General features: G+C 36.3%; 3 protein-coding genes across 13 annotated transcripts; 2 read left to right on the top strand and 1 right to left on the bottom strand.

The window, feature by feature from the left end:
• The first annotated feature begins 4,335 nt into the window (after positions 1-4,335).
• On the top strand, positions 4,336-7,212 carry LOC105158623 (uncharacterized). Of its 2 annotated transcripts, XM_011075433.3 has the most exons (3): positions 4,336-4,697; positions 5,871-6,361; positions 6,452-7,212. In XM_011075433.3, exons 1-3 carry the CDS (start codon positions 4,374-4,376, stop codon positions 6,495-6,497), a joined length of 861 nt encoding a protein of 286 aa, XP_011073735.1. In that variant the 5' UTR covers positions 4,336-4,373; the 3' UTR covers positions 6,498-7,212. The 2 variants fall into 2 exon arrangements, with proteins under 2 accessions (XP_011073735.1, XP_011073734.1); XM_011075432.3 differs by having other exon boundaries at positions 4,338-4,697; positions 5,871-7,212.
• A 3,271-nt stretch (positions 7,213-10,483) lies between these two features.
• Positions 10,484-17,889, top strand: POP1 (ribonuclease Ps). 9 transcript variants are annotated; one of them, XM_088878638.1, is made up of 13 exons: positions 10,485-10,804; positions 12,162-12,671; positions 12,904-13,000; positions 13,193-13,300; positions 13,381-13,605; positions 13,974-14,089; positions 14,177-14,659; positions 15,267-15,375; positions 15,457-16,049; positions 16,147-16,391; positions 16,461-16,719; positions 16,835-16,941; positions 17,640-17,889. In XM_088878638.1, exons 2-11 carry the CDS (start codon positions 12,232-12,234, stop codon positions 16,541-16,543), a joined length of 2,499 nt encoding a protein of 832 aa, XP_088734764.1. In that variant the 5' UTR covers positions 10,485-10,804; positions 12,162-12,231; the 3' UTR covers positions 16,544-16,719; positions 16,835-16,941; positions 17,640-17,889. The 9 variants fall into 9 exon arrangements, with proteins under 9 accessions (XP_088734767.1, XP_088734768.1, XP_088734764.1 ...); XM_088878639.1 differs by having other exon boundaries at positions 10,487-10,804; positions 12,305-12,671; positions 16,147-16,314; XM_088878637.1 differs by having other exon boundaries at positions 10,488-10,804; positions 14,180-14,659; positions 16,147-16,314.
• A 2,440-nt stretch (positions 17,890-20,329) lies between these two features.
• Positions 20,330-22,927, bottom strand: LOC105158622 (ammonium transporter 1 member 1). Of its 2 annotated transcripts, XM_088878321.1 has the most exons (3): positions 21,622-22,927; positions 21,314-21,465; positions 20,330-20,677 (listed from the first exon to the last, which is right to left on the bottom strand). In XM_088878321.1, the coding sequence occupies exons 1-3, from the start codon at positions 22,803-22,805 to the stop codon at positions 20,661-20,663; spliced, it is 1,353 nt and encodes a 450-aa protein (XP_088734447.1). In that variant the 5' UTR covers positions 22,806-22,927; the 3' UTR covers positions 20,330-20,660. The 2 variants fall into 2 exon arrangements, with proteins under 2 accessions (XP_088734447.1, XP_011073733.2); XM_011075431.3 differs by having other exon boundaries at positions 21,314-22,925.
• Positions 22,928-23,314: the final 387 nt, after the last annotated feature.

Below are 23,314 nucleotides of genomic sequence, written 5' to 3'. Positions count from 1 at the left end.
TGGAATCTAGAACCCATTGGGTGGCTTGAAGCAAGCTATATATGTCGGAGTTCCCCAATTGAGGGAGTATAACATTGCTTTACTGGCAAAACATTGCTATATATATCCCGACACGCTTCTTCACCAGGTTCTTTGACACCAGTATTTTCCAGGTTCTAACTTCTTTGCAGCCGGGACACACCCCCTAATTCGTGTTCGGTGCTTGGTGCAAGGGATAGTTGACTGCTGGGCTGCTTTGGCGAAATGGAGACAGGCAAACGGCTTTAGTCACTGGGCACCCACGGTTGCCCCGCCCTCACAAGTTCCATCTTATCGCTCAGCCCAAAATGCTGCCGTGTGACATGAACGTGGCAGCATTATCTCTTTGGAGCATTGGTGGAATTGATCAAGGCAGAATTCTTGCCCGCGGACACTGATAGCATTATCTTGATTCCCCTAAGCGAGTCAGCCTCGAGAGATGAGGTTATGTGGCATTTTGAGAGGAAGGGATATTCACGCTGCATAGCACTTATAGGTCGGCCATTAGCATGCCTACCTCAGCAACTTCTGCAGCAGTGGGCGAGGATTGGAGCTTCTTGTGGAGGAGCAGAGTTCCTCCTAAGATCCGGCTGTTTGGGTGAGATGTGGGCACAATGCCTTACCAACGCTGGAAAACTTGTGAGGAAGAGGATTAACGGGGGACATACATTGACAAGTTGTGCCTGTGAGCCCGATATCGCCCTCATACTTATCACGTGCACAGTTGCTCGGCTTGTGTAGGCTCTTATTGATTTGAGGATGTCGACTATCCCACAACAAGCTGAAGTGGGTTCGGCTTCGTGAGGCACATCAGGCAATGGACGCACAAGAATTCGTGATGTTCATTTACATGCTGGGGTTTGTGGTTCCAGCATAACAAGCTTATTTTTTAAGGGCAAAACCTTCAGGCTTATCAGTTGGTGTAGCTGGTGCGTAGACTGCTCTCTGTTGTGTCTAGCTTAATGTTGGATGACCTGGGTAGACGTTATTGGGAGGGCTAGACAGTGGTCTTGATTTATGTTTGTTTGCACTTTGACCTCTGTTATTTGCTTTGCCGAGTAATGAGAATTTACCAATTTTTCCTCGAAAAAGTGTTACAAATAATAGGATTAAATAGTTTTCTTGTCAATTAAAACTATTACTATCAATTTATTTCGAATATAATCGTATATACTAATATTTCAACCACAGAAACATAAATAATACTATAAACTTAATATTGTTTTATAACTAACTACAAATGATATATTCACCTCTAAAAAAATATATTTTTACATGGGCATCGCACGACATACTTCTAGTACGCCTTAAAGAGCAAAGGCAACAAAATCCGGTTAATAGAAATTTGCACCAACCAATACATAATTATCCTGATAACTATACCACATTTTTAGGCATATGACAGGCTAAAAATAAGGTGATAAAATCAAATTCCCGTTTGAGCAGAAAAATACAAAAAGATTCGTATGAATTATTACAGCGCTTAATCAATGTCTTAATCTAACAGCATTTAACACTAATCAAAGTGTGAATATGCCTATTTGCACTATAATCAGGCACCCCAGCATGAGAATATTTGCCAACACGAGAAACTCACCAATAAGATTTATCCAACACAACAGCATAAAAATATTTTCATAGGAATTGGAAAAAACAGATAAGTGATAAACATTTGGAGAAGACAAATTGGAAGAGCAGAAAGAGTGGTGCAATTAATTGTCATTCCAACAACAAATTAAAATCACACCAAAAATAATACATCATTTACCAATTTTCCTTCCAAATCTTTTGTTGCAGCAAATAAAGTTTTAAAAATCATGAGCACAAGGCAGGACCCAAATAAGAGTAGGATCAATTAATCAACAGCTTAATTAGGGTTTTCACCAGAATTCAGCTAAGAAGAAAAATATTAGCAATCAATTAATTTAAAAAGGAAAACCCCCAAAGAATTCATAGGCAATTGAAAAAATAAAATAAAAGCAGGAAGAATATAGAAACGCAATGAATAATCACAAAAGCAACAATAGATTGAAATCGCGCCAAGCAATACATCACAATTTCCAGTCATTGTTTCAAACTCTCAGTAACTTCTAATAGAAGCCATTAAATCCCGTGGGAGCAGAACAGGGAACACATACAGTAGCAGCATCAGTTGATGTCTTCATCATCGAAATCGTCCTGGAAGGAGTTGAAGAAATCGGCATCCGCGAGACGGTGGAGGTCCAAGACGGGGCCCTCGCCGAATAGATCCAAGGATGAATCGACGTCGTCGACGTCCATCGCCACCGTAACGCCGCCGCTCTGCTCCTCCCCCTCCCCAAAGTAGTCCATCGCCACTGTCTTCATTCTCTCTTCGCTTTCTCCTCTCTCCCCCTCTCCCTCAGAAATGATAATATGCAGACAGTGTGGGTCCTACAGATGAATTGGGTTTATAAGGACCGGCCCAAAATTGTGTGTATATCTTAAGTTTGTTAGGCTATAGCTGCCTGCTTTATTTCTTTAGTCAAAAATTACTAAATTTTTTGTATTAACAAAATCTAAAAAAAGACTGATACTTATCAAAGATTCACTTATTATAGGTTGAATAATTTTTTTTAATTAAATTATTTTTATAATATTAAAAATATACATCCTCACATGTATTAATATATGAAAATATAAATAAGGGTAATTTGGTCATATAAAAATTTATTTGACTTATAATAATCAATACTAAGTTACCTCGAAGTAAACATATATTCTTATCCAACTTGTTAATATCAATAAATTCTGTGAATTTTGATTAAAGAAGAGACTTATTTTTTAGATGAAAATAAACCTAAGGAGTTCTACGCATAATTTTTCAAACCATATGAGGTTTACATATAATTACACCAAATGAAGACCGTAAATATCCCCAAAAGACTACATTGGTAGATTTAAATCAACTTACTATTATTACAATATTTAGTATGCAGTACTGTTAAAAAAGGTGATTCTCTCAAATACATCAATAAATTTTAAATCAATCAATTCATTCAAAATAAATAAAGAAACAACATACTACTATTAAAAGTAGACTAAATACCTACATTCGTTATACTCGAACTCACAACTTCTAGTACAAGAATCTTATGGCAGAACTGATTATGAGATAATTAATTTAAGATAATTGATTAAAAAATAATTGTAACATTTGAATTCACAATTTAATAAATTATTAATACAAATACAAATTGCATATTAATCCCAAACTCATCTTATTGTTAAAATTGATGAATGAATTAAAAATTCATTTAATTGACCTAACGAATGATTAAATAAATATTAATTATAGTGGGATTCAAAGCCATGAATTACAGCATTTACCAAACACATAAGTTGAATAGAATTTAATTTCAAAAATAATTATTTGAAAAAGAGATCAAACAACATAAGAAATTATAATATTTATATTTAAAATACAGATTTGTTATACCATGAAGTCAAAGGTTCGGATCCGATTAAAAGTAGATCATATATCCGTACTAGTAGTATTAAAAAACACGTTTTTTTAGTTGCCGTTTGGTTCAAGTGAGAGAAAAGGGGAGGGGAAGTGAAAACGCAAGGGAAGAAAAAAAAAATAGTTTTTCATCAAATTATTTGATATAATTAAAAAGAGAGCAAATATTAAATACTTCCTCTTGTTTGGTATGAGAAAGAAATAATATTTTTTTGTAATTTTACTGATTAACCCTTTCTCTTTATTTTATAATAGAAAATAAATAAGTTAATACTATACTAAAACAATTTTAATGTATAAAAAGTTTAAAATCTTATTAGTAAAAGTATTAATTGAATAAGAAAAAAAAATGTTTTTTATTAATAAAAATATTCATCAAAGTGAATATTGTGCATTTATTCTAAATTAGTCAATTTATATAGAATAAAAATTACTGTCAATGATCGACGGCATAGTAGTTTTTCTAACGATTTGGTTATTCTTTCTAAAAAATTATGTACCGGTATTATTAATACGAAAAAAAATTGAGAAAAATTATATATATAGGTATAGAGTAAATAAAAATAAAATATGTACTTTTTTGTTTTTTTAGCTTTATACTTTTATTTTTTGCTCAATTTTGAACGAAAAAGAAATTGAACTCCGAAAGAATTTCATATACATCCAATTTTACTTCCATTCCAACTATTCCCCTAACTAAACAACCAAACTTTTTCTTCCACATTCATTTTTATTTTCATTTTTTTTTGGGCATTGTATAAAGATTGATTGAAGTGTGAGGAAAATTATTAGAAAAATAAATTCATAGTACTAATTAAAGTTGTGGGAAGAAATATGTATAAATTGGTATGAGTTAGATAAGAGAATTGTGGCAATGGAGGTAATGGCGAGGGTTGGAATTCATGTCAACCCCTATCCATCTCCCTCTCTCCATAATCTTCTTCGTCTGCATACTCAGAACACCCTGTCTCTTTCCTGTTGCCGCTCACTTTCCGTATACGATCATCGTTGTTTCCTCCTCCTCTCGCCGTGGCCGCTCCATATACGCAGGTCCCGTCAGTGGGACTCCAACGCGGAAACCAACAATAGCAAGAACTTCAATTTCGGGGATGATGTTGAAAGAGAAGATATTGATGATGGCATGGAGCAGTGGACTGAAGTTCTTGAGGATTATATTGACAGCATCTGGATACTTAAGGCGACTCTCTCTCTCTCTCTCTCTCATCTTCGTTCTCGTAGATTGTGAAGCTATATTGTGTTAAATTATGAGTTTTCCGGTGTGGGTTTTAGCAGAAAACATGAATTTGGAGGTAATCTAGTGTTGGGTCTGTCTTTTCGTGGAGTTTAGACTTGGGCGTTTGTCTTTGTTCTTATAAATTGATTAGTCCATTGCAGTGTTTTTCTTTGTAGTTGGAGTGTGAATGGTCTGCATTTGTTTGTCTGATTATCATTTTTTGTGCAGTTCGACAATAGTATGAATTTTTTCTTCTACGGAATATACCTGTTTGTGTAATGTACACATTGGATATATCTTGTTTTCCTTTTCTCTCTAGTTGCCTTGCTCGTCTGATTCATCATAATTGAAGGTGTTCAGATATCTGGAATTATGTTCTAACTTGTGTTCCTCGACCTAGTCCCCCCTGCACGTAGTATGTAATATTGACTCTTTCTATAACAGAATTATATTAATTGTGAACGATGATTGTAGAACTTATTTGGGTGAACAAAGTAAATCCCAGTGTTTGTCTTTCTGATTCATTTTTCGCCTATTGTTCGCTTGCTCTGTTGATTTTTTTTTTTTTTATGAGAGACAACGGGATGTAGTGGATGCATTCATTGGGTGTATGGCGAGATTAAGTTGTAGGGACGTAATTGTTTTCCTTGAGCGGTATGGATCAACTTGACTCGCCTCTAAATTTCCAGCAGTCAAAATATGAAATTGGCCTAGTTTTCTTTCTGTATCATTAATTTAGGGGGCATTAGTTTGTATGTGTTGTGGCTGAACTTACAGTTGTTGAATTCATGTTCATAGCTGTTCGACCTATTCTCAATTACTTGAATCTATAGACGTCTTATTTCGAATCAAATACTGTTTTGACATTGGTTCACATCTCTAAATTTCACCAGCATGTCTCAGGGATATGATCCCTTTACTCCTGTCATTTTTGTTAGCTTTCAGCTATTCTCCCACAAATTTGGAAGCTGTTTCTCATCACTGATCTTCCTTATGCATTTGCATAGTTTTACACATAAAAGTGTCTATAGGATCTACTGCTACATGAAGAGCATCTCTGTCTTGAATATATTCTTCATGGACTTGCTTTCTTGAAAGGTTGACGGCTACCTCAAGATTAAGCCTTTGCCCATGCAGGTGTTTGGATCCTATGGTTGGCTGCTTCCAGCTATTATAATATCACTGCTGCTGACAAATGGTCCAAAGGCTTTTCTTATGGCATTAGCACTTCCCTTTGGACAGTCAACTTTTACATTTGCAATAGAGAAGTTCCAGAACAGGGGAAGGATCAAGCCAAAGCCCAAGACCAAGACTAAGAAAGGAAGATCACGTGCTTATAGTTCAAGGAAAGCTGAAATGGAAGAAGAGGCTGAATGGATTGGTAGCCGACAGCCCAGAAAGAAAAAGAAAGGATATCAATCCTGGGTTTCGAAAACTGGTGTTTCTGTTAGCAGCAATGATAAAAGTGCAGCCAATTTTGGTGGATGGGACGAGCTTGATGTAGGGATGGATTCCAATGTAGGATCTTCAAGAAGGGCAGCACATAAATCAAGTGGGTTGAGAGAGGAACATGCAGAGAAAGGCAAGAACAAGAAATGGAGTGAAAGTGATGGGCCATTATTGCTGAGGTTGCTGATTTCTATTTTTCCATTTTTGAGTTCATGGACTAAAGTGCTATAATAGTACTATAAGCTAATTGTTGAAAAGTGCATCACCAGTCTTTCGATCATACAACTTGGATCTTGCTTGCACATGGAGATCTAAGTGGACATTTACCTCGAAAGCAAGGTCGATAAATACTCTCTAAGGCTACCCAACTAACCTCAAAGGTATGCTGATCCAATTCTTGTTCATTGTATTGTATTCGTTGCCGAGAGTGATTGCAAAATGCTAGATCTTTGAGCTTCTTTGTGGAGTCAACATGCATTCAAGTGAGGGATACATCGAAGCAATCTTCGTATTATGTGCACCACCATATATCTTGAAGGTAAGATGGACGTAACTTTCTTCCAAGTTTCACTCTCTCAGACGTGATGGAGCTAATGCGGGAGTAATCTCCTTCCAACTTTCACCATCTTGGTATTCATTCCTGCACTTGGATACATTCTTGGTCGATGATTATTCCGGTTCTTCTCTGGACAGTGGTGCTGGTGGCATAATGGCCTTCCACTCTAGGCCTGTCAAATGACAGGTTTTATCCTACTCAAATCCGTACTCAACAAATACCCAGAATAATTACTTATGTACCCACCCTTGCCCTATTCACAGGACACCTATTGGGTCTTACACGTGTCATAGATCGTGTCGGGTAGCAAATATCAGCATGAACCTTCGGGTTGCTTTCTTGATGATCTGATGGAGAATGCGTATAGATTGATTGCAAGCACTGTTTTGCAATTGCCTGGAATAAACTTTTTCAGTTCTAATGTTGCTCCAGTTCTAAAGTATAAAAGATCAGAGAATGACTCTTTAATCTGAACTCAGCATATTGAAGATCTTGAGCATCTTTATAGAAGCATTTATATTCAGCAGAGAACACAAATACTTTAATAGATTGATGAGCACACTGATCCTGTGCTGCTACACAGTTCATAAGAGACACACTACTGATGTAAGTGCTCACATCTTTAAATTATGAGCAACCAAATCTATAAGGTAACTTTTTACAATTTATTATTGATTATAATTAAATTATGATGATACTATAATAACTAATTTAGTAATTATTAATATTAAAATATTTATATTTATTTAATAATTACTATTAAAGTAGAATAATAAAAAATATGTTGATGTATGATACTTGATTTGTTTCTACGATTTTGTGGCTGTGAGTAATAGAATATTAGGAAGTCTATGGATATAATAACTAGCTACAACTCGTGCTATGCACAGACATATATATATTTTTTTATTATATATGGTGCTATAAATAAAATTTCAACACAAAATAAAATTTTTATTTTTATGGGTATGATGCGTTCAAAAAATGTACGGGTTGAACAGATATAGACTATGCTCAAAACTTGGGCAAAAGCGAATGCAACTCTTGAAGTGGGGACTTGCAAGAAAGGCGTTAGCACTCCGATATCCAAGTTAGTTTTGAATTTAGGATAAACTCTTGTAAAAATAAGTCGCAATGAGAAATCGAGATATGATTAAGAAAATCGAAAGAGAAATTGTGATTAGAATGCAATTCAAATGCTAAAACAAGAATAACAGTGGTTTTCCAGATCCTGGAAGGTGTCCCCGTTGAGGGATTGAACCTGTATATATAAAGGGAGGCATCCCCTTCTGTTAGGACTCTGCACACCACCCTTATTCTCGGAAAAAGAGGTCAAAATATGTGTAGATAAGTCATGATTCAATTTTATCTCCAATTGATTACCTCATAGCAACATGTTTTTGCTTGAGGGAGGACTCCTTGCATGTGATGACTGCTATTCTGCGGGGAGTCCTTCTAGGTTTAGGAATCTTGGGTCTTGGGGCGTCTCCCTTCTCCTGGGCTGTCCTAATTAGACTTTGGATGTGAACTTGTGGTTTGGTAAGTGTTTTATCGGGCCTCTATCTTAGGTCAGGTCCATGGTCATTCTGGTGGGCTGCCCTCTTCTTAGGCCGATGGGCTATGCTTAAAAGGTCTTGGACTCTATAAACCCCCTTTGGGCCATACCATTATTTAGTCCCCCCTACTCTAAGGCGGAAGGGTGCCCCTAACTTCTTAGAGTAGGAGCCCTTGTTACACTAGATATGCTCAAAAAACGCAATGAATATGAATTATGCTCAAAGTTTGGGCAAAAGCGAATGCAAATTCTGAAGAGAGGACCTGCAAAAACGGCGTTAGCACTCCAACGCCCAAGTTAATATTGAATTTGAATTTGAATAAAGTCAAAAAGTAAATAAATATAATTGAAATCAAGATATGGTAAATAAAGTCGGTGAAAAGTGTAAGAATACTTGATAATGTGCTTGTGGAGTGCTTAGAGAATGTTAGAAAGCGTTTCAAAAGTGTTTAGAGAGTGAAAGAGATGATTTAGAGAGTAAGAAAAATGTGAGAGACATTAGAGAGTCTCATGAAGGTGTTTGGAAGTGCCCTCAGTATGGAAGAGTAAATCTGTATCAAGGGGGTGCCCTCTTCCGATAGAGCTATGTATGTTTCCCCCATTTGTGGGAAAATGGATGAATGTCGTTTGGATAGGCCATAATTTGTTCTTATCTTCTGTTAATATTTGTCGTTGAATGCTTATCTCCGAGTTTTGGGGACCTTTCATCAGCAAGGGCTCCTACCGCTAGGGAGTCTAAACTGCCAAGGAATCCAGGGCTTTGTGGGACCTCCCTCGTCCGCAAGGAGTCCTAGCTGCCATGGGGTGTCCTCCTTGCTAGGGCTGATGTGGTGTAATGTCACTATTGACCTCGGGTTTAACAAGATGCCACGTGGGAGAGTGGGCTGCCACTTGTGTAGACATTTTGGGCCGAATATTTATCGGGCTTTGATCATTGTTCGAGTAGGGAGATGTCTTGCGCTTCCTCCCTTTGCCAATCTGTTTTCTGAGGGGCACCTGCGCAGGCCGCCTGCCAGGTCCTCTTATAATGTTAGGGGCCTCTCATTTCTTTATTCATTTTGGATTGTTTGGGCCTCTTTGGGCCAGTTTATTTTTAAACACATCAATAACCATAAAAAAAATATCATGAAAAAATGTAAAATGCCCACTGCAGCGTAGAAAGTAATAATTATAAGCATATAAAGTGTTAAGTTTTGAAACTTTTTAGTGGAAAATAGAAATTTGAATTGAAGGTATATAAAAAATGAAGAGATGCATAATAAATTTCATTCTATATAGATACAAACCTAATGGAATAATTAAGTAATTATTTAAGATAAATTAAAATTAAATTAGTATCATAAACTTGGATATAAGATTTAGGATAAATGAGGAATAAATATTTAATATATTTAAAACAGATCATTTTTCTAACCGATAGGATTATTTTTATAATTAAACAATTCAATTATAATCTTAACAATAAAAGTTTTTTGATAAATACAAGATAAATGTATAATATATTTAAAATAGATCATATTTCTATAGACCATGATCATTAGGTAGGATAAATATAAAATTAAATTAGTTATTATGTTGGTATAAGATTTTGTTATATATGAAGTAAATAATTAATATATTCAAAATATTATTAAATAATTATTTAAGATAAGTATAAATAAAATTAGTTATAATGCTGGACATTATATTTCTGATAAATACAAAATAAATATTTAATATATTTAAAATAAATGGTGTTTCTAACCAATTAAATCTTTTTCTCGACAATTAAATAATTCAAAATACAATATTGAAGATAAGATTTGGGATAAATACAAAATATATATTAAATATATTCAAAATAAATGATGGTTCTAACCAATAATATTTTTTCTTGATAATTAAAATATAGTGTAGATGATTTTATGAATACATACAAATTAAATTATTAATTTAAAATAAATTAGATTTTCTTACAAATGAAAATTTTCCTCAATAATAAAAAAAATTAAAAAATACCAGAAAATAGTATTTGGTCAAAATTGAATCAAATTGTCAAATTTTGTTATGATATATATTTTAAATTATATTTTAGGACAGGAATTGTAATAAATATTTTCAAGAAAGTGTAAATAATAAGACATTTTCATTATAAAAAAATTGGTCTGCCACGGAATTTTATTATAAATGCGACGATATATTTAATTTTAATTAAAAAATTTAATAATGTTTTTCTCTGTTCTCTTTTCCTTTTCCACGTAGAACAACTCTTTTGTCTTCGCTACTGCACACACCGGAAAAGTACAAACTGAAAGCCGCGCCGCCTCTCTCCTTTCCAGTCTGCCGCTGCCCTCCGTCCAAGCACAAAGTTTCTTGATTAGGCTGGTGGTGTTGCTTGATTTCCAAACCTAGTGTTCGTTGATTCATGTCAGTTTTGACTAACCTACAAAGTTGAGAGAACAGAGAAGGGCTCGTCGGGGCACTTGACGCCGCTGAGAAGACTTTTGAATTCAAAATCCAAGTTTTGGGAAGGTACCGTAACTTTTTTGATAAATTTAGTGTGATTACGACAAGGTTAAATATCACAACTGTGTGGAAGAGAGGACAATCATTTTTTTCTTGTTTGTTTCATCTTTTGGCAATGGTTAATAATCGGAATAGGCTAATCGAGAACACGCTGTGGGAAATTCATCATCTTAGAAGGTTTAGGTGGATAAAAATAGACTAATCTTCTTAAATATCTAGTAACAATGCTGCGATAACTTTGCTCAAGAAAAAGTTAGTAGACAGTATTATCTGAAACAGAATGACACCCCTCAAAATTGAAGCAGATGATGTGAATATAATGCTTCAAGAATGAATGTTGAAATAACCATATATGAAGGCAATTATTTTTGTCTAGAAGATCCACTCAGTAATATATCGTCCTAATAAAGGACATTGGAACAAGAGTCGAGAAAAGCGAAGGACGTCAAGATGAATAGAGTGACAAACGGTGATTTTAATAAATTAGAATCATCTACACTCGTGAATCCTTTTTGATGAAGTTACGATGCATTTATGCAGTTGATGATAATAAAACATGATAAAATGTGATTCTCCAATAAAGTTATCACTGCATTGTCTTAAGAGGATGTTTTCTGAAATTCTATGTAATAGAAGTGATTGCTATGAAAGATACACATTTCAGTTCCCTAACCTACTTAAGTAATGTAGCTCTGAGTTGAACACAACAAAGGTGAGTTCATAGAAAATATGTTTCCTAAAAATTATGAATTACATGAGGAGACCTTTACCATGGGAAATTGACAACTATATATTCAGGAATCTAGTGATCCAGCCTATAGAAGATTAGGTAATTGTATTAGGGGCATGCAATATTGTTTTTAGAATATTATAAAGTTATGCAGTAAATGTTCTTATTGAATTTTGTACATGAATGGAATGGTTTTGTCTCATATACAATTTTTTATGATTCGTTGATTTTGGAAACACGCATTCATGTTATTGATAAGTTAAAGACTTAATTGTTAATTGTCATTATGGTGAAATTTGGTTCTAGAGTTGTTTATTATAGATAGATTCTTTGTTTACTTTTAATTGCAATTCAATTTGGTTTGTGTAATCAAGTTTGTCAATATTCGATGAGTGAAATTCAGTTTCTATGGGAATGATATCTGAAGTACTACATGATAAGCCGTGCATTTGTGGTAGTACACATCATCTGCACATAAAATTAAGTTATGGTTTTAACTTATCTTCTGCCAAAGGACAATGTCAAATGTAAATACTGTCGCACGTGTTTAGTTCTGATTAATCAGAAAATATAATGGTGTTTTTCTTTTCTTTGACATAACCATTTGTATTTGCCCTCTTTTTCTTCCTTCAGATTAAGTGTTTATGTATACAAGCTGACTACAATACGTTGTTGAGAAATTATCATCATAGAAGTAGTAGATATGGTTGTTAATGGGAGGAAAGCTGGGGTCTCAACAGCTGCACCACACGAACTTAATGTGCGGAAATTTGCAGAGTCTAGAGCTGCGGAGCTCATGGGCCTGCACTCTCTTATTGCTGAACGTCTGGAAAACAATTTTCGGTCCCAAAGGAACAAGAGGAGGAGAACTACAGGTCACGATGATAGGGTAGCAAAAAAGAAGTTTAGGAAGAGAAGAAGAGTTGCAGCAGAAGATAAGGGTAAAATTGATTCTGTCAGTAAAGATGAAAAAAAAAATTCTCGTCGTGTTCGAAGAAATGTCGAACTTAAGAAGAATCCGTTGAGTGGATTTGGTACTTCAGGGGATGGGACCAAGAGACTAAGAACACATGTATGGCACGCAAAACGGTTCACAATGACAAAACTTTGGGGATTCCACATTCCTGTTGGCCTGCATGGCAGGTAATTGCGTTTGTTTACTTTATGTTGCCAATAAGGTAATGATTTTCAAATGATATCTAGTGTAAGCAATTTAACAATGACCAATGGAACCTCTGGGCATATTGCTCTATTGTGATTCAATTAATTAGCAAGGTTTAATGAAGTTGAAGTATATTTCCTATGCTCTTGTGCACAGATGATAAGAAAGAATCCTTCTACTGTCTATATATATATTAACTTTCATTTCATGCAGAGGAAGAGGTTCAAGGGCTCTCCTGAAAAGATTAAAACACGGAGTACTTGTGCATGACGCAAGTTATTATGGCTGTGTCCAGCTTGAAGGTCCAGAGGCATGCATCCTTACCTTTTATGTTGTACAGTTGTATATATAAACTCAACTTGTTATTATCTCAACTTTCCTTTTTTCTTGCTTGTGGATTCAACTTTGTCGTATAGTTTCTACATCTGGTTAAAGTTACTACTTGAGGCATGCTTTGTGTAGTCGTATAGTGAGCTCTGAACTATGTTTTATATATTTCCAGGACATGCTGGTGTCAGTTCTGAGTGCTGTGTTGATGCCTTCTCCATCAGCATGCTCTCAAGGAGTTTCACATGATATTCTTGCTGGCACCATATTGGGAACTGCTATGGTATGAACCATCTTTTGAACTTCCTACATCGCAAGGTTGCACAATTGTTGAATATTTTAGCAATTTTATGCATTTTGCAGCTTCGTCATGCTGGCAAACCCTCTTTCCCTCCCATTGCTCCTGTGACCTACATGTGGCGACCTGTGCAGCAGATCTCTACTAATACAGGAGATGTTAGCGTAGACGACTTTCATGGAGAGCAAAACATGGATGATAATACTATTATCCGCCAGGTTTGGGTGTGGATACATGCTGCTGCTTTTCAAGAAGCATATGATGCTTTGAGTTCTGCCGTTGAAAGGAAGGTAGGTATCACAAACTTAAAATTTAAACCTGAATGTTAGGAAATGTGTTTTACTCTCTTTTCGCTTCTATATTTGCTTTGGACTTAAATGAGTGGAATGGATATGTGCATCAAATTCTTGTTCGAATGGCTCAGGTAATGTACTATAGATTGAGAATTTATGTCTTTGCTTTTTACATGTTGTGATCTAAAGCTACGGACAAGCTTCCTAGTGCTTTTTGGTGAACTATGTAGTTTGCTGTTTTCCAAACATGTCACTGTTTACAAGGGAGAAAGAAAGCTCCACAGAAGCTCCCTTTGTGGGTGATGTACAAGGAGTCACTTGAAACACAATAGAATGCATGTCAATGACAAGTTTTTTTGTTTCAGACAGATAAAGCTCAATCAGCTCGTTTTGTTACTCGTGAGGGGCAGCTTGCAAAACTGGAACTGATGGGATCAAAAGTATTTCAATTGCTTCAAAAGACACTGCTTCCTGCTAGCGGGTGAGATACTCAAAAGTTCTGTCTATTTCTTGTCAGTCTAAAATATGTACTCTAAATCAGGCTTTCTTACATTGTTTGGCTTCATAGTAGTTCTGAGAACACTTGGCATCTGAAGACATGTTCAGTTGATAAGCATGATGATTTCGGCGAATCAGAGAAGACATCCATTTTTGAGAACAGCCAGATTTCATCTTCTGCAGTTGTTTCATTGGTTGTGAAGGACCCCCGTGCATTGACTAAAAAAGGAAATGTGATTGTTTCTGGACAAAATCCACTTGGTCTATTAAGTAATGAAGAATGTCAAATTAAGGAGCAAACTGTTCCATCATTCCCTAAGCATGAGGCCGAGTGTGCATGTGAGGACAATGATTTGTGGGATACCAGCAAAGGGGTATGCCCTCCTGTGGAAGAAAGTTTTCTCTCTACAGAAAAGTATCATCAGCATAAGGAGTTTATTTGCCTTGGTCATAAAAGCTCAGAGCCTCAAAATGCTTCTGTTGATGGAAAATACTCTTGGGTGTGCCCTATTTTGCTATTCAAAAATGAGGAGCATGAAGACTCAATCACAAGGTACAATGTCTCCGTTGATGCTTCCCAATAGTCTTGCATGTCTTGCTTTCTTATTTTTTCTAAAAGAACACGCTATTAATTCATGAGATTCTAGTTATCATCTTGCAAAGTTTTCTTTATTTTGAAAATTCAAATATTCTTCTTGAGCTTCACGCACTTTTCCAGATAATTCATAGTTACTGGAGAAAAGTTTCTCACAATCTCCATCTCCATGAGCAGTTCTAGCCTCATAACATTCCTGACTGAAGTGCATGCACGTGCGAACTTACTGTCTACTGAAAATAGACAATTAATCCTTCAATTTCTGCTTCAATAATAAACTGGAATACGGTGTGTGGGTATGACCTTGTGGAAGAAAAGAAGTCATATGCAGATCAAATCCTTCTAAGCAAAAGATCTAAAATTTCTCCACAACAACTGCTATGCACTATAAAGGGAACGCGGTTCTGTTTGCTCTGGTATCTGAATTATTCAGCAATTCTTTTCTTTGAATAAAATTCCTGCAACTCTGGCAGCATTTGCTTGCTGTTTCCTTTGAAGATACTGTGACCAAATGATTCAAACATTTATTTACCTAGTCGGTTTCTTTCTTCACAAATTTCTTCAGGTGTTCCATTATTCTCCCTCTGAGTTGGGTTAAAGCATTTTGGCTTACTTTTTTGTCCAATGGTGCTCATGCCATAGGTTTAAGAGAGAAGCACTGGGTTGCTTGTGAGGTGAGTTCATAGACTTCCACATGTGCACTACTAATACAATGATTATCAAGATTTTTGGTTACATTGTTCACCTTTCTGCAGCTTGGTTTGCCGCACTTTCCCTCAGACTTTCCCGATTGCAATGCATACTCTAATGTTATGGCAATCGAGGCAGCTGCACTTAGCCAAAAATCAAGGCTCCTTCCTCCTTCTAAAAGGCCACTGGAAGTTCCAATAGCACCTCCTTGGGATTGTGTGCAACTAACTTCTGGAAGAAGATTGAGTGAAGTAGGAAATACAGGTAGCCAAGTAGAAGAACTTGGCACACAAGATGAAAAAATTGACGTGTCAAAAAGCTTTAGCTATGAAAAATTGGAGACCAGCAATTCTGATTGTCATGGTGTTCCATTTGAGGGCATTATAGCAAGGACATCCAGTATGCTGAATGATTTCTTGAACATCAGTGGTGATCATTTGCTTTTATTTCCAAAAATTCATAATCAGAAGAGTTGCTTGTATAAATTAATGAAGGACGAAGAATTTCTCAAAGCAGACACTACCATATCAGAATTGCAGTGTGGCAAAACACAGTGCTATATCCGAGTTCTTCTGCGTGCTCATAAGGAAGGTGTTTTTGAACAAGGAGCAGTTGTATGTGCACCCCATGTTGCTGACATAATGTTGTGGACAGCCAGGTCTAGAATATTTACTGGATGTCTTTAGTTCATTTGAGTTGTTTTTCATGAATTTCATCATAACTCTTTCCTCATAGACTTGTTATCCATGATGCAGATCACAAAGTGACAACCAACAACTTCAAATCCCTCAGTCTTCATTAAAATCATACTTTCTGCAGTTGCCATCTGGTAAATGGGAACTTCAAATACCTGAGGATCCGACTCTCCATGAGACCTTTAGGTGGCCGATTGGCTTTATTACGACCGGTTTTGTTCGGGGAAGGCAAGTCTTGGCAATGCTTTTGATTGAAAGCGATGTCAATCGCCTTTTTCTGTTTTCTTCAGTTCATCATTTTTTTGGTGCGTACTCTTCGTCAAATTCCCTTCATTGCTTTTCTTGAAACTAGATTTATACTCTTGGACATGCAGCAAAAGGGCAACCGCAAGCGCCCTTTGTGAGGCCAGCTTACTCTCTGGGCTTCGGAAGGAACAATGGAAGGCTTTACCTGTGAGGCAGAGGAGGAAGGAGATATATGTTCTGGTCAGGAATCTGAGGTCCACAGCCTACAGACTTGCTCTCGCGACCATTGTTCTTGAACAACAGGAAGAAGATGTCAAATTCATGTGATCTCTTGTCAGCACTTGCCTGCATATTTACATTGATTATGAGTGTTAGTGAACTCGTCAGGTAAGAATCACATAAAATCATTTACTAGATGTTTAGCCGCCTTCTATTCCTGCTAATGAGCTATTTGTATCACAAGTTTGGAGACTTTAGATATTACTCCAATTTCCCATTACAGGCAATTCGATATTTGGTGAGGTTTGGGAAGAAATGATTCCATGATGTGCAGAGTACTTCCGTATTAGCAGAGATCTGCAGATTGGAAGGACATTTTTTATATGCAAGGTGAAACTAATTTCTTTTAATAATAATAAGTTTCTATCTAAACTTAAGACTTTTATTAGGAAATACACTTTGATGAGAGAAGTAGTTATCCACAACACCGACTTTTTTACTTGGAAGTGCATTGACATCTGAAAAAGATGAGTTTCTGATATCGGGGTTATGAAACTACTTGGATGTTATCCAGATTGTGCTCTACATACTTGAAAAATTCTCCCAAGATCTCCTCATACTCATAGCTTAATTTTGCTTTGGATTAAAGGGATATGGTTTCGGGTTTTATGGTTTCAGAGCTGTTTAATCTCTTGGCAAACTCCTGGTTTTCCAGGTGCAGATCATGATTTCTTAGCAATAAACAGGAGTTTGACGATAATGATGTCACTTTGTGATGAAAATTAATTCTTGGAAATTTTGATGGCTGGACCAAGTGAAATTTAATTAAGTGGCATAGTTGATATACAAAGATATATATTTATTTTCCTTAAGAATGTTATTTTGTTTGAATACATTTGGTTCGTTCTAGTGAGTTTCCGGTTGATTTGAACTAAATTTATATATATATATTATTTTGATAATTTCATTATGAATAGTCGATTTTGTTTGGATAATTTGAATGGATCTGGAGACTAAAAATATGGATGTTTATGTTTATACCTCCTGAGGAATAGTCAAATCTAACCCTTGAATAGGGTATGTAACAGGTCGTAGTCCAGCCCCTATTGAGGATGAACACGCCTGCCTATATGAAGATCAACCCGCCCAATACAAGAGCTGGAAAGGCATAGAGGGTGTGTTACAATATGCACGCCCATGTTTCAGAGTGTGCAGTAGGTTTCTAGTATCTTGCGAGAGAAATTGGCATTATTTAAGAATCTTTGTGGTCTAAGGAAGTAATTAATTCACCTTCATTGATTGAATGATCAATGACTATATCAACATGTTCTTGCGGAATTCTTCTCCAGATGAATCTGTTTGTCTGATTGCTACTTGCCTCATGATGAGCTGAATTGTTGATTAGGATTGCAAGGTTGGATAATAGAAATAAGGTAATTACTAGTATTCCTAGTTTTTAAAGGAATGACACCCGATGCTCGTTGATTTGCCTAAATGACTTGTAGTGTTGTTTTTGGCGCTGTGGTTAGGGGCTAGGAGATTAAGAAAGTTGGGTAAAGGTAAATTTCATTAGTAAAAGTGAGTGATACAATGTTGATACAACAATAGGAACCTGTATTCATAGCTAGGCTAATCGGCTAAGTACCAAGGAGAACATGGCCTAGAGCACGGCTGTGTTGTGGCCCCTGTAACACATTGTTTAATCTTGCCAGGCTATTTTTCCAAGCTCTAAATGCATAAACCACCTCTAAGGATGTGGGACTGTATTGTACAAGAAGCCTATGTCTAACCTGCTATGCAACAAGTTCAGCGATGCCTCTGGTTGTGTTTTGAAAGATGCTGCAGTTTCTTTGCCGCTAGAGATGATTGCCTAAGGACACACGTGCTGCCCGGTTCGCAGCATTCACCAAGTGTTTAGCTCTCCATTTTCTGGCAGCCTATTGAGAAAGTTATGGTTCTATTACTCCAATCGCTTCTCTTGTCCTAATTCAAGTTAGTTTTTCTAGTTACCTCTTCCTCTTCTCCATTGCAATTCTTTCTGCATAACCTCAGGAAATTCATTAAAGAGGACCTGAAATTGAAATAACTCTGCTACAAATTTCAAGGGCACAAACCCTAAGCAAATATATATTTCTTTTAAAAATTAATTATTAGTACTATTATATATAAGCAGATATTACTAAATTATCTTAAGGGTTTGATTTCTGTTAAGTGTTAGCTGATCCTTATTATTAGGAAAGGGTTTGTACTAAGACAATGTTAAATCAGTGTTGTAGCCATGAAAATAGATAAGCAAAAAACTAGGAAAAGAAAGGAAAAGGTAGACTCAAATTACGTTGTTTGAAGAATTGGATTTCTCTGTAGTCTTTGCTCAGCGAACACCACAAAACTCAACCCCAATACCGTATCAAACTTCTTCGAGATCAAGTCCAATATTATTCAATTGTTGCAACAATATATTGATTTTGATGGCTTGTCCGAACGCACACCCCATTGCTCACATCTCCAACCTTTAAAATATTTATAACACGTTTCAAGATTAATGGAGTTAGTCTAAAATTGCTCTCATTCTCCTTACAAAACCATGAAAAATAAGGTAAAATTATATTGATACTTCTGGAGAATAGATCTAATTAAATTAATATTTTAACTATTTATAAAATTACAAATATATTTTTTGGATGAATGTTAATGTAATTTATTCCATGATTCTTTTTTGTTTGTATAAATTATTGTCTGTAAAGAGGGTGTTAATGTAAACATGAAATGTTTTTAAAATTCAGGTAGTTCATGTAAATTGTAATTACAATTTTAGAGAATATACTTATAATGTTATAAGGAGTGCAGGGTATTTGTATAATTAAATTTAGTTATAATAATACTTTCATTCCCTGAGATTTAGTATAATTATACATAGGCCCCCTCTAGTTTAAAAAATTACATCTTGCACCCTGAAATTTGGTTTTGTTTAATAAATAGTCCTTTCGTTAGTTAAAATTTACCGAATTTGCTAATATATATTAATAAAAAAATAGGATAAAAATTCATATTTATGCTCGATGGAGTTATTACTAATTATTACAAGTTAAATAAATATATTCATGTCCAAATTACCCTCATGCGTTTTCAGACGTTAATGCATGTAATGGGGTATGCTTTCATCATTACAAGGATAATTTAGTTACGAAAAATTGTTTGACCTGCAATAAGTCAGTAATAAGTCAACCGAGGGTAAATATCAAGTTTTATTATATTTTTTTGTAAATATCAACAAATTCAGTGAATTTTGACTAACGAAAAGACCTATTTGTTAGACAAAAGCAAACTTTAAAAATATTAAATATAATTTTTCTAACTACACAAAATTCGCATATAATTATATCAAAATTAGAAGAGAAAAGTGTAATTATCCCAGAAACCTAACCATAGGATAATGTTATTTACCCTAAAAACAAACGACTACTTGATAATTGCATGAGATGGAGATGTAAGATGATGATGAAATTGTGGTATACAAAGGCTATGGGCAGCCACACACCCAAGAGAGGCAGAGGCTTATCATGACGTGTGAGCGAGAGAGAGAGAGACCCTTGCCTTCACACTGCGGCGATAACTGAATTTAGCATTTACTAACCATTTATTCGCCCCATTCTCTTTCTGGATCACAGGATTTCTTACCCTTCACTTTCGTGCTAAAAAGACTCTCTCCGCCCGTGATTTTCACAAATAAATTATACTGACTACATCCATATTTTAATAAATTAAATACATCGATCTGATTAATATACAATATAATTAAATACTACAAAATAAGATTACAATAAATTCACAAGATAAATACTTACATATTCGGTGTAATTTGAACACATGGCCTTAAATTTATTTACGAGATCTCAACCTTAAAACACTAAACTAAAATCCTATCCGTGACTTTAAGACATACCGCCAAACCCCATCCACGCAAATTGATCAAGCCGCTTTCCAATCTATGTGCTCCAAATATTTTCTAATTTTTGTTTCTACTTCCTATCATTTGAAATTAAGAGAGATCCTGATCGATACACATGATGCGGGCGCAATCTTCTTTAGCCGGTTAATGGGGTACGCCCCTACCTTTTTATTTTGCCTACCAAAAAGAAAAAGAAGAAATTAAGAGTACGTGTTTAGTTAAGTTTATCCCAAACGCACTATAAATTTATATATCTTATAAAATGTTATTAGCATAATAATAAAAAAAAAAAAGTTGAGAAAGTTTTACATTTCTTTAAAAAGAGCTTATAAGCTAACAACATCTTATTTTTAAATTTTATAAACTATACTTTTATAAAAAGTTTCACCATACATTTTTCAATTTCTTATAACTTCCAAATATCCTATAAAATATTTTGAAAAACTTATAAGCTCATATAGAAATTCTCTCACGTTATCTTTAAATTTTTTAAATTGAATTAATGTAATTGGTCGGAAATTAAAACATCTTTAATTAAGTTAAGTTTCAATAATATAAAACATATTTTGTAAGAGTAAGACATTCTACTATACAGGGTGATAGACGTGATAAAATTATGCAGTTTTAATCATAATGGATAATACCTCGTGCAATAAAATATTAATTTTTCTGATACCCGTGCATCAATATAATTGATATTCACAATTATTTTTTAATTCCAACTAGCATAGGCGTAATCATGAACAAATTATTGTATAGTAGAAATTTCAACATAAAAATGATTGAAATTTAATTTTTGGACATAAAACTAACTTGAGTTATTTGTGGGGCGGAGCTCCATTCTCTCATTTTGACTTCCCTTGATATGTAGATCATCGTCATCATACGCATACGCCAATCCACCGTGTCGGGTTAGATCCATACCCGCAAGCTCATCATCGGGCGAGATCCGAAGAAGGTCAAGCCTACGCAAAATATAGAATAAAGGACCCATTGTTGCGCTAACCCACCCGACAATCACTAGAATCTGGATAATATGGGCTGCCAACAGGCTCCATCCACCACCCATAAACAACCCGAATGGACGACCCGGTTTCCCCGGGTACACCTCATTCACGTACCTCTCTCTAGCGAATAATGCTGTGAATATTATGCCCCACGCCCCGCAGCCGCCGTGCAGCTGCGCCGCCTCCAAAGGGTCGTCGTACTTCACCTTCTCCGCCAACTTGTTGCATCCGATCAGCACGAGCGCCGCCACGAACCCGCATATCAGCGCCGCCCATGGCTCGACCACCGAGCAACCCGAAGTGATGGCCGCGAACCCGGCTAACAACCCGTTGCAGACATCCAGCACGTTCCAATGCCCGGAGAGGATCCGCTTCACGAACAACGTCGTCAAGGCGGCGGTGCAGCCGGCCAGAGTGGTGGTGACCGCCGTTCGACCCACCGCAGACCATTGCCCGTAATAATATCCACTTTTATACGGGTTCAGGATTGTAAAAAACGACCCGGGATTAAATCCGTACCATCCAAACCATAACAGAAAGGTCCCCAACACCACGAGAGACGCGCTGTGGCCTCGCAACGCCACCGCCCGGCCCTCATGGTCAAACCGCCCGATTCTCGGGCCTTCTATTAATGCCCCGTACAAACCGGCAATGCCGCCCACCATGTGGACAACGCCCGACCCGGCAAAGTCGATGACTCCGGATCCGAATAGGAGGTTTCCTTTGTTATTGGCGCTGGCCCACCCGTCGCTCGACCAAAACCAATGAGAAACCACCGGATAAACGAATCCGGTAAGGAAAGAAGAGTAAACTAAGTATGCAACGAACTTGGTTCTCTCGGCGATGGAGCCGCTGGTAATGCCGGCGGCGGCTATGGCGAAAGCCCATTGGTATAGGAACATGCTGTAGTCGACGTGGGGGGAGGGTATCTCCTTCATGCCGAAGTAGTGGTGGCCGATGAAGCCGTTCGACGGCGAGCCGAAGGCGAAGGCGAACCCGAATAGGTAGTAGAAGATGCCGCCGGCGGCAGCGTCGAGGACGTTAGTGAGCATGATGTTCATGGTGTTCTTGGCGCGGACTGAGCCAGCGCAGAGCATGGCGAAACCCAGCTGCATGGCGAACACGAGATAGGCGGAGAAGAGGAGGTACGTGGAGTCAATGGCGTGGGAAGCATCGGCGAATTTGTTAGACACGGCGGAGAATTGGCCGCAGATGTAGTCGGCGGCAGCGGCTGCTTTCGTGGTGTTGGGGCCAAGAAGCGGCGCCAGCTCCTCTACCGAGCAGCTTAAAGAAGCCATGGCTTCAGATAAAAGAATCAAGGAACTGTAGGGTCAGAAACCGGAGAGTAAGACCGTATACTGTGTAGAAGTAGGAGAAAGAAGTTTGAGGTCGGAATCCGAATTTTATACTGAGAATGGATTTTTTCCACTTTGTTTTCAATGGTTTAAATTGTACCAACCCATTTTAGAATTCATTAGCAGTATTGGAATAAAATGGTTATCTTAAAATAAAAAAATTAAGGAAAATTACAACCAGCCCCCTAAAATTTCAGAAAATTATAAATAATTTTTATTATTTGATAAATTATCAATACTTTTAATTTTAACATCGTCCCAACAACTAGCTAGTCTATTAGTTTTTCTCAGGTTCTCAGCCATTTTTTTTTGTTTTGAACTAACCAAAATAGCTCTATAGGCTATGAATTATATTTTATTTATTTTTTAAAAATTTAGAAGGTATTATTATTTTCCTGAACAACAAAGTAGTATTCGTAACTATGCTAAATTTTAGAGAAAGTTGTTGTAAT

The sequence above is a fragment of the Sesamum indicum genome, linkage group LG3, assembly GCF_026168435.1.
Source record: "Sesamum indicum cultivar Baizhima isolate 11 linkage group LG3, ASM2616843v1, whole genome shotgun sequence".
NCBI classification, from domain to species: domain Eukaryota; kingdom Viridiplantae; phylum Streptophyta; class Magnoliopsida; order Lamiales; family Pedaliaceae; genus Sesamum; species Sesamum indicum.
This window is presented reverse-complemented; position numbering and strand designations above follow the sequence as displayed.